A 12374-nucleotide genomic window follows, 5' to 3' on the forward strand; every position below is an offset into this window, starting at 1 on the left:
CAGGGCACTCAGGGCTGGTGCACTGGGATGACCCTGAGGGATGGGATGGGGAGGGGTTCAGGATGGGGAACACATGTACACCCGTGGCTGATTCGTGTCAATGTATGGCAAAAACCACCACAATATTGTAAAGTAATCAGCCTCCAATTAAAATAAATTAATTAATTTAAAATTTAAAAAAATGAAGTTTGCCAGTGGCTGAGTCCAGAAACAGACATGTATTAGTCCTTGAGTAACATCCCTCTGAGTGCTTGCCCAGGACCATCCTTGTTTTCTCCACTCTTGTGATAAGAGTGTATTCATTGTTAGTTTGTTGTGCCTACAGTTCTGAGATGCATTCTATTCTATTGTATGTATCCTAGGCTTCTTTCAGCTTAACACTGGATGTTGTTAAATTAAATGGTTTTTCGTATGATGTTTTATTAGGGCATGCTCAGTGAGTCCATTTCCAAATTAATTAATTTAATCAATGTGCTGAAAAATACTTCCCTCTCAAAATGAATGTAATGAGAGGTGAAATATTCCTATTTAGTAATGTTCGTCTTGGCTGGAAAGGTTTTTAAATATGTCCAGTGTAATTATATAATAAAGGCATTGCATTTCCACATTAGAGTATCAGATTTAAATAAGGACAAACTGTTACAAGAAGTAATGGATTTACTCTAACAAAAACCAGTTCCTCTATAACGTAATTGCTAGTACTAATTTATAGAGGAGTCCAAGTATGGAAATAGAAAGTAAATAACTGAATTAAAGAATTTGGACTTTTTTAAAGAGTAAATTTATTATTTAAACTACAACTATATATTAAGGATAACATTTATGTTTATATTTTTTATAAATATGAAACAATTTATAAGTGTATTTATAAAGTATATTCAAACATAATTACTATTTAAGAATAAGTAAATTTTCATGGGAACAAAATGATAAATTGTTCTAAGAATGCAAATGATCCGCTGCTTGTACAAAAACTAGACCGTTATTTGAATGGATTAAAACTTCATAATTTGAAATAGAAGGCACATAAGTAACATCTTTCTTCCCCAAATCATAATATGATTTGCAATCTCATTTGGCTCAGTGGTAATGAATCCTCCTTCCAGTGGAGATGCAGCTTCAGTCCTGGGTCAGGAAGATCCCTTGAAGAAGGTAATGGCAACCCACTGCAGTATTCTGTCTGTGGAAAATCTCATGGACAGAGGAGCTTGGCAGGCTACAGTCCATTTAACAACAGTCCACAAAGAGTTGGATATGACTTAGTGACTAAACAACAACAAACCTTCTACTCTTGTAGACTTTCCTTGACCATATTCACTGATATGACTAGATACCAAGAGAAAGCAAAATAAGCCCTTCCATCTATAGCATCTTCTTAGTAGTTAGGAAAAACAAAACCCAAGAATGATTGGATATTACTTATCCAGTTAGCATTTGCTGATGGAACATTAAGACGTAACATAAAAGTATGAGCTGCAGAATCAAAAAGTCATTTAGTAACTTATGCTGTTTGAATTTAATTTTCCTAATTTTAATATAAAAATTAAAACAGTGTGGAGTTTTTCTTTGTGCTTTATTCACATTTTCTGTCCTTTTTACTGCTCAAAAACCTTAAGCTTTAACTTTGTAAAACAAACAAAAAAGTTTGACTCAGATGCCTTCTCTGTTTGGAATGTTTTTCTCGCCTATCTTCTCCAGTTTCAGTTCTATCTTTAGTATATCCCTCACTCTGGCCTAGTCTTTATTGTTCAGTTGCCCCGTCATGTCAGACTCTTTGTGACCCCCGGGACTGAAGCATGCCAGTCCTCCCTGTCCCTCACCATCTCCTGGAGTTTGCCCAAGTTCATGTTCATTGCATTGGTGATACCATCCAGCCATCTCATCCTCTGATGCCCTCTTCTCCTTCTGCCCTCAATCTTTCCCAGGATCAGGGACTTTTTCAATGAGTTGTCTGTTTGCATCAGATGACAAAAATACTGGAGATTCAGCTTCAGCATCAGTCTTTCCAGTGAATATTCAGAGTTGATCTCCCTTGAGATTGATTGGTTTGATCTCCAAGCTGTCCAAGGGACATTCAGTTTTTCCCAGCACCACAGTTCAAAGGCATCAATTCTTTGGCATTCTGCCTTCCTTACAGTCCAGCTCTCACAACCATACATGACCACTGGGAAGAAGCACTGCTGTTAATAAGGCTAGTGGATACAATGAAATTCCAGCAGAACAATTCAAATCCTTAAAGGATGATCCCATCAAGGTTTTGCATTCATTATGTCAACAAATCTGGAAGACCCAGCAGTGGCCACATGACTGGAAAAGGTCAATCCTCATTTCAGTTCCTAAGAAGCATAGTACCAAAGAATGTGCTAACCATCAGACAATCGCACTCATCTCCCATGCTATGAAGGTCTTTAACTTATGCAAACCAGGAACTTCCAGATGTCCAAGCTCGGTTTAGAAAAGGAACTAGAAATCAAATTGTCAACATTCGCTGGATTATAGAGAAAGAAAGGGAATTTCAGAAAAACAAGATCTCTGTTTCATCAACTACACTAACCCTTTTGACTGTGTGGATCATGACAAACTGTGGAAAACTCAGAGAGATGGAAATACCAGACCATCTTACCAGTCTCCTGAGAAACCTGTATGCAAGTCAGGAAGCAACAGTCAGAGCCCTGTATGGAACAAGTGATAGGTTCAAGATGGAGAAAGGAATACAACAGGACTGTCTGCTGTCACCTGTTTGGTTAACCTATATACTCATCACATCATGAGACAAGCCAGGTTAGATGAGTTACAAGCTGGAATCAAGATAGGCAGGAGAAACATCAACAATTTCAGATATGATACCACTTTAATGAAAGAAAGCAAAGAGGAACTAAAGAGCCTCTTGATGAGGGTGAAGAAGAAAACTGAAAGAGCCGGCTTAAGACTAAGTATTAAAAAAAATAAAATCATGGCATCCGCCCCCATTACTGCATAGCAAACAGAAGAGGAAAAGTGGAAGTAGTGACAGATTTCCTCTTCTTGGACTCCAAAATCACTGCACAAGGTGACTGCAGCCATGAAATCACAAGACGATTGCTTCTTGACAGGAAAGCTATGACAAACCTAGAGAGTGTGTTGAAAAGCAGAGACATTATACTGGAGGAGGAAATGGCAAACCACCCCAGTATCCTTGCTGTTAGAACCTCATGAACTGTATAAAAAGGTACAGTCTTTATCAATCTCATAATCCTATTTTAACTTCTAAAAAGCATATAACGCTACCTAGAATTGCATTATGTAATGCAAATGGTGATTGCAGCCATGAAATTATAAAAACGCTTACTCCTTGGAAGGAAAGTTATGACCAACCTAGACAGCATATTAAAAAGCAGAAGGTCCATCTAGTCAAGGCTGTGGTTTTTCCAGTGGTCATGTATGGCTGTGAGAGTTGGACTATAAAGAAAGCTGAGCACAGAAGAATTGATGCTTTTGAACTGTGGTGTTGGAGAAGACTCTTGAGAGTCCTTTCGACTGCAAGGAGATCCAACCAGTCCATCCTAAAGATTGGCCCTGGGTGTTCATTGGAAGGACTGATGTTGAAGCTGAAACTCCATTACTTGGACCACCTGATGCAAAGAGCCGACTCATTTGAAAAGCCCCTGATGCTGGGAAAGATTGAAGGTAGGAGGAGAAGGGGACGATAGAGAATGTGATGGTTGGATGGCATCACAGACTCGATGGACATGGGTTTGGGTAGACTCGGGGAGTTGGTGATGGACAGGGAGACCTGGCATGCTGCTGTTCATGGGTTCGCAAAGAGTCAGACACGACTGAGCGACTGAACTGAACTGAATGTATGTATACCCATTTACCCTCCGCTGTCCCATGAGTAACAGGAGATCAGGATCTTGCTCTATATTGTTCACAACTGCTTCCCTGGTTATCTAGAAACTGTGCACAAAAAATATATTTTATGCATCAAAAATAGTTGTAAATAACTAAATCAATATTAAGAGACTCAATAGGATTGTGACCTGGAGCAACTTACCTTAATTTTATTAAGGGATAATGATATTTTCAAGGGATTGTTAAATTTGATAATGATGTAAAGTACTCATCTCTGTGACTGGAATATTGTAAAGGCTCCTATATTATGATGTCTGCTGTTATTATGAGTTTTATCTCTAAAAGGGTTGTTTTTGGTTTGATTTTTATTTTTGCAGTTTTGTGGGTCTTTTTCAGTTTTGCTTGTTTTTTTTGTTTTGAGGGGCAGGAGATTGTGCAAGAATCACAGGCATTTAGAAGGCCAGACTATTTCTTCTCTAATTCTCTGCCCACTAGGAGACCAGGAAGTCCACTTACACTGGGGCAGTTCAGAACAAACTATTTGGCTACATAAAATGAGCATGTCTATTACTTATGCAGCCTGTACTTACATGTAACATTAAATTAACAATCTTGAAAGGCATGGGAGGAGGGCCCCTGATGGAGACCTCTCTAGCAGGAGTTCATTGGGCACCTTGATTGAAACACTCTTGGACTCTTTCTAAATCTGGCCAAATGGATCACCAGCAACCTCCAAAGAGAGTTAATGCTAGAGGTTATGTTTATTTTGTGTCATATATAACCAAGTAATTCCATCATCTCAAGGTTCTGTATACAGTAGACAAAAAGTAGCCATACTGCTTATTCTTTCCATATATTTATTACTTTCTTCCTGTTGTTTTTGGCACTATTATGATTGTCACAGGCTTTCCTTTTGGATACATGGTTTGTGTTTTCTTGTGGGAAAAGCTGAGCATTTGGGAAATTAAATTAGATAAATTAGCATAAAGAAGCAGTATACCATAGAGTGGGCAATTCTTTCATTGCTTGTATTTTCTCCTTTCATGAATAGTTTTGCTCAGGATTAGCACTGAGTAAAGTAGTTTGGAAATTTCTATCTCATGTCAAAACCAAGAAAGCTGTGGTACATATACACAGTGGAATATTACTCGGCCGTTAAAAAGAATACATTTGAATCAGTTCTAATGAGGTGGATGAAACTGGAGCCCATTATACAGAGTGAAGTAAGACAGAAAGAAAAACACCAATACAGTATACTAATGCATATATATGGAATTTAGAAAGATGGCAATGATAACCCTTTATGCAAGACAGAAAAAGAGACACAGATGTATTGAACAGTCTTTTGGACTCTGTGGGAGAGGACGAGGGTGGGATGATATGGGAGAATGGCATTGAAACATGTAAATTATCACATGTGAAACGAATCGCCAGTCCAGGTTAGATGCATGATACAGGGTGCTCTAGGCTGGTGCACTGGGAGGACCCAGAGGGATGGGATGGGGAGGGAGGTGGGAGGGGGGTTCAGGATGGGGAACACATGTACACTCATGGCGGATTCAAGTAAATGTATGGCAAAACCAATACAATATTGTAAAGTAAAATAAATCAATAAAACTGAGATTTAAAAAAATCAAAAAGAAAACACACACGAAAACCAAATGGGAAACAAAGGCAAGTATTTTGTTCATACTGTGACAACACTAACTTTGACTATAGAGCAGCATGAAACCTGGGGTCGGCATCGTAAGGAAAGTGGTAATTTGCAGACAATGCTAAGGATAAAATTCCTAAGGAAGAAAATTTAGGTTGCTTGACCCATTGCCCTTTATCACATGGAAATTGTCTTTCTGATGCTAAATTCTTGTGTTTTTAATAAAAAGGTGACAATACACCATTTTATTGCACTAATTAAAACATGGGTAGTTTTATGTTTCTCAAACAAAAGGATGCTATTTTATTATTTGTGAAAGAAAACTATTAGAGAATTTAATTAAAATTAGCCATATGAAAACTATGTTAAAAATAATAGTTAACCTAACTTGGAATATTCACTATAGGTTAGATATTATACTAAGCACGACATGATTTAACTCATTTAACCTTCCAATCAATCCTATGTAGTGCTATTGTTATCCTATGTTATAGAAAAGGAAAAGAAACAGAAACAGAAGATTATGGATTTTAAATGACTTGTCCAAAGTCGCACTTTCAGTAGGTGGTACAGTCCAGATTTAATCTCAGGTCAGGCTTCAAAAGCCACTCTGACTTGATGTTACCTGCTTCTGCTGCTGCTGCTGCTAAGTCGCTTCAGTCGTGTCCGACTCTGTGTGACCCCATAGACGGCAGCCCACTAGGCTCCTCTGTCCCTGGGATTCTCCAGGCAAGAATAGTGGAGTGGGTTGCCATTTCCTTCTCCAATGCATGAAAGTGAAAAGTGAAAGTGAAGTCGCTCAGTCGTGCCCGACTTTTAGCGACCCCATAGACTGGAGCCTACCAGGCTACTCCGTCCATGGGATTTTCCAGGCAAGAGTACTGGAGTGGGGTGCCATTGCCTTCTAGTTGATCCAAGAGAGAACTGAAAGGCATGGTTACATTACACATGGTGTATAATGGGTTTGTTGACACACTTACGCCAACTGCATCTCTAACTCTGCTTAGTGCATATTGTGCATAGAACTTAGTGCATATAACTCTGTCAAAAATACATATTGAAGTAGTGTTCTGAAATAATTATATGTAGAGAATATGAAATGGAAACAATCCAGACCCACAAACCACATTTTCTATTCTGTGGTTATACTAGGATAACATTTAAAGAAAGCAGACAGAGATTTTCATAAAACAATCTCTAAGCCTATAAAACAGTTTATATATATATAGAGAGAGAGAGAGATAAAGAGAGTTAAATAATCACATTTAAAAATTTGGAATAGGTTTATTGGTTGCAGGTTAGCACTTGAAAAAATACCCAACTATTTTAGTATTTCATTTAAACAAACCACTGTATTTGCCAAGTACGTATTTTGGTTTTTATTTTCAAGTTGATTTTATTTGGCCTAATGTATGTATATGTATAAATGAATGATTTTAAAAGAAAACAGTATGTATCACTAGAAAAATGTGAACCATTTTTACCACTAGACATTGATATAAATCATGTCAGATAGCATTTGTCTACATTTAAGTTGCACAGAACCTGAAGGAAGAAATAGAAGAAACCAAAGCTATAGGCTAATGTTGTGGATAGTAGGGCATATTTTATACAAAACAAACTGAAAATGATTTGGCAATGGTTCACTATGTTACAACAATATAGAGAGTAAATAGAATATCAGGATTTCTAAAACAGAAGTATATGGTTTGAGTTATATATGGCAGGTTATCTATGTTGACCATATTATTAACATAATTTTGTAAAACATTCAAAATAAGCTTTACGTGTCTATTGAAATGATTTCATGTGTCCTCTCAAGTATTTGGCTTTGATTTCAATAATTCATTTACAACAGAGTTTCATTCTATCATTTCAAAATTTTTCCCATACTATGGTATTGTGCTTAGTCACTCAGTTGTGTCTGACACTTTGAGACGCTATGGACTGTAGCCCACTAGGCTCCTCTGTCCATGGGATTCTCCAGGCAAGAATACTGGAGTGGGTTGCCATGCGCTCCTCCAGGAGATCTTCCCAACCCAGGGACTGAAGCCATGTCTCCTGAGTCTCCTGCAGTACAGATGAATTCTTTACTGCTGAGCCATTGGGGAAGCCCCCTATGGGTCTAGAGGGAAATGCGGTATATTCTTTTATCACATAGTAAAAGAATAAGAAACATGTTTTTTTTTTTTTGGTCTGTATTCACAATAATCACAATTTTAAATGAGAATAGATACCAGCAGCTCATTTTTAAATCTTTAACTTTCAAGCTAGATTGAGATAGTAGAGTCATTAGCAAAGTGGGAATTCTCAGAGAAACAGAAATACAAACTATCATAGAGAAAAGAAGGAAATTTAAATGAACACATGAAAAATTAAATTTGTTTTCCAACTAACTACAGTTGGCATTTTATTTTACTTACTTTCACTTTTCACATGTGAATGCTATAAACATCAACAGTTATAAATGCTGTTTGCTTTATGTTCCTCAGCTCATATCTTTCAGCTCCTACTTCTATCATGAATAGCTATTTTTGAAAACCTTTTTTAATGTTTGTTTTCATTCATTCCAATTTATTTCCTAAAAAAAATATTTCTGATGCTGTCTAAGCAAACCCTCCTACTCTTTTGGTCATAATTTGAAAACTATGAAATTTTGTTTATATGTGTGTATATATATATATATGTCTTAACCAATGGCCTGGATATAAGTGTGTTCAGCAGAAAAGGGCAAAACAACCCAGTTAAGGAAAACATTTTTTTCCCATGATGGTAGCTGAGTTATCTAAATTCTGTTACTAAAAAAGGGCATGGGCATTTTATATTTGCATGGGTAAGCAGTCTTTCCCTAAATAATAGTTGGTATTCCATAGACACAGGATAAACTGAAGACAGGCATTTAAAAATAAGACCATGTGGACAAATTCTTTGTGTTCATAATTTTCAACATAGAAGAGTTCTAAATTAAGAGAAGTAAACTACACATAATGTGCATAAATGATTTGAAAAGAATATTTTTGTTAGACTTCTCCTCATATTCATCAATTCTCTTCACTCTCACTGAACACAAAACACTCGTCACTCCTGTGGCATTTTTCTCAAGAATAGAGCCGTCTTTGCCTCAGTGATGTCGTCACTGAAATAGCAGGACTCATGCCACTCCTTTAGCTTTCAAAGGGTGTTCTTCTCTTTAGAGTATCATTTTTACACTGTTCCTTGATCCCTGTCTGCTTCCCACTACTATCATGCATTGCAAAGTCAAGTCAAATTAAGGGCTCTCTAATATGCAAACACCAGCAGCGCTCAGCTGTTTCTGTTTGATGGACTCCAGACGGACTCCACGGTTGTTGGTCTGTGACTGTCTCACACACAGTGGTTGATCTGTGGGCCATCTTGTTTATGAAGCCTTTCAGAGAAGTTTCCCTGAGAGCACCCACTTCTGTGAAAGGCATGCATTGAAATTCCATAAATCTTGATTTGGATTGGATTTACTTTCAAATCCTTTAAATTACTAGAAAGATACGTAGGATCATAAACTTATAGCTGCAAGAGATTTCAGAGACAATATAGCTTAAACTTTGCATTTTAAAATATAGAAAAGAACCTTGGCATCTCAGCCTAACTATAATATCCTGGGAACACAGTCTATTTAATATAAAGTGATAGTTAAAACCTTCTTAAAGTTTCCAAAGTAGAAGTCATTGGCTTGAGTTATATAGGGTGGATTATCTAGGTTGATCATCTTAATTGCATAATTGTATAAAAATGAAAATAAGCTTTAAGTCTTTCTAATGAAATGATTTCTCATGTCTTTCTACATATATGTTCTGTTTTGATATTAAGTATTCAGTTTCTAGTGGAATCTAGTCTATTATTTTAAAACTTTACCCATAATAATCCTTCATAAAAGAGGTAGTACTTAGATGGTATTTGATCATAGGTAAGGCAGCCATATACAAGCTTGTAGAGCAGATGTGAATTCAAGCTAAAGAGCAGCAGTACTTGTCATTAATGACATCTGCTCCTGAAATCTATTTCTATATGAACTCCATCTAGCCAGTTTTTAAATTTTGTTTTGCACATGAGAACTTGCAGTATGCTCAACATCACTCATTATCAGAGAAATGCAAATCAAAACCACTATGAGGTACCATTTCACACCAGTCAGAATGGCTGCAATCCAAAAGTCTACAAGTAATAAATGCTGGAGAGGGTGTGGAGAAAAGGGAACCCTCTTACACTGTTGGTGGGAATGCAAACTAGTACAGCCACTATGGAGAACAGTGTGGAGATTCCTTAAAAAACTGGAAAAAGAACTGCCTTATGATCCAGCAATCCCACTGCTGGGCATACACACTGAGGAAACCAGAAGGGAAAGAGACACGTGTACCCCAGTGTTCATCGCAGCACTGTTTATAATAGCCAGGACATGGAAGCAACCTAGATGTCCATCAGCAGATGAATGGATAAGAAAGCAGTGGTACATATACACAATGGAGTATTACTCAGCCATTAAAAAGAATCCATTTGAATCAGTTCTAATGAGGTGGATGAAACTGGAGCCTATTATACAGAGTGAAGTAAGCCAGAAAAAAAAAAACACCAATACAGTATACTAACGCATATATATGGAACTTAGAAAGATGGTAACAATAACCCTGTGTACGAGACAACAAAAGAGATACTGATGTATAGAACACTCTTATGGACTCTGTGGGAGACGGAGAGGGTGGGAAGATTTGGGAGAATGGCATTGAAACATGTAAAATATCATGTATGAAATGAGTTGCCAGTCCAGGTTCGATGCATGATACTGGATGCTTGGGGCTGGTGCACTGGGACGACCCAGAGGGAGGGTATGGGGAGGGAGGAGGGAGGAGGGTTCAGGATGGGGAACACATGTATACCTGTGGCGGATTCATTTTGATATTTGGCAAAACTAATACAATTTTGTCAAGTTTAAAAATAAAATAAAATAAAATAAAAAACTCTTTAAAAAAAAAAAAGGAGGTAATATTTTTATGTCTTACCTACGGCTAGGCCAATTAAAAAAAAATTCAGTAAAGCTGACCAAATCTCATTGGTTGCTAAATCTATATTTTTATCTACTCATTTCTTTTTTTATTTTAAAGTTATTTGTTTTAATTGAAGCTAATTACTTTATAATATTGTGCTGGTTTGGGGTTCAGAATAGGGAAACACATGTATACCTGTGACTGATTCATGTCAATGTATGGCAAAAACTCGTCTCTTCTAAATACAATGTTATTTTTCTCATGATTGGTCTACATAATCACTGCTACCATACAGGAGGTATACAAACAGAACCATAAATAACCATAAAAAGACTATATAAATAGAACTGCCCTATGTGGCATAATGAAAAGAGCCTTATCTATGTGAGAATTTGATGACAAATTCAAAGTTTCAAATTAATTAGCTGCATGATTTTTGATCAGTTACCTACACTAAATATGAGTTTCTACATCTTCAGAATGAATTAGAATATTAATCATGATGAGCGATTAAGGGAAGAAATTTATGTAGAGACCTTGTACAAATTTCCTGTCCTTATATATGTCTACCTGTACTGAACCAACTCATGTGTCTCTATGTTTTAAGCAATTAGAGGTTTTCCCTAATTAAGATTTTAAGATGAGTAATTAAGATGAGTAAATCTTGAGGAGAAAAAAATACTTCTTCCAAATTTGGAGCAGCTGCTATGAATTGTGAATGTATCTCATTTGAGTGATTGTTAACACAAAATGTAGAAACATTTTATGACGTCAACACACTTTGCTTTCTCTTGCCTTTTAGGAGCCTAAGTTGCCAAAGGATTACCTTGCACAAAAATTTGTTCTTCTCTTTCGTTTGTAATTCTGTCATAACCATCATTCATCTCACTGCAGTGGCCAACAACCAGGCCTTAGTGGCCACAAATCCTGTAAGTAAAATAAGGTCTAAGTTCCAGGGGTTAATGGGGAAGAAATAGGAGCGGTAGGGAGCAGGGGTTCATACATGTATATGTATACGTTTAAGTACTAATATATGCATATTTTATGTCTGACACATAAAGAGTATGTATATGTAGCTATATTCCAATCGAGAAAAGTAAATGTATCTCAATATTTCCCAAGGTATAAATATTGAACAGCAAAAGGAAAAATACTTTGTTTCAGTTATCGATATGTTGCATGTTTTCACCTCATTTTATGGTTAGAATCTTGCTGCTGGTGGGACATAATATTTACTCAATCAAATTTAAAAAAATCAACCAAAGCAACTAACTCTGTGTAGTTAGAAAAAGACAGGACATGAAAATGGAAAATGTAAATTATATGCTTGATATCAGGCTGATTTAAAAGAGTTAATAAAACCAGGGGAGAAATGACTTATATGTGTATAATGTTAAATTTTACCAACATAGAAGTTTTAAAATACTCTACCCAATCCTAATAGCCTCAGTAAGCCTTATAAACTGTTCCCTACAATCGCTTTGGAAGCACAGGTTTTATGATAAGTATCAAAAGACATACAAAATAAGCACAGAAAATATCATAACATAAAAACTATATTTTAAAAACATAACCTGACGTTTGCTTATATAAAGGTATACATTTTCTGCAAACTCTATGGGCATTTAAGCTATATTTAAATTAAAATATCTGCATAAATAGCAATCATAAATTTGAGTTTTTTAATTCCCTGCTTTTATAATATTTGTAGCATCTATACTACAGTTTTGGATGTAGATTTGTAGGCATATGTATATATGCATACATAAACTAGTTTTTTAAAGATTAAGTTATCTAGTTATTGAAATGAAGGAAGGGAAGGAATTTTCACATGATGAGCCAATAACCAATCTTCTCATATGTGTTTTATGTGT

General features: G+C 36.3%; 1 protein-coding gene across 4 annotated transcripts in view; it reads left to right on the forward strand.

The window, feature by feature from the left end:
- CALCRL (calcitonin receptor like receptor) overlaps positions 1-12374 on the forward strand; it is a 131916-nt gene that overhangs the window by 102193 nt on the left and 17349 nt on the right. For all 4 annotated transcript variants that reach the window (XM_044932631.2, XM_025273658.3, XM_044932633.2 and 1 more), the window contains one exon: positions 11303-11429. In XM_044932631.2, coding sequence (XP_044788566.1) covers positions 11303-11429 — 127 coding nt within the window. The remainder of the gene's footprint in view (positions 1-11302; positions 11430-12374) is intronic.

This window comes from Bubalus bubalis, chromosome 2 (genome assembly GCF_019923935.1).
Source record: "Bubalus bubalis isolate 160015118507 breed Murrah chromosome 2, NDDB_SH_1, whole genome shotgun sequence".
Classification (NCBI taxonomy): Eukaryota; Metazoa; Chordata; class Mammalia; order Artiodactyla; family Bovidae; genus Bubalus; species Bubalus bubalis.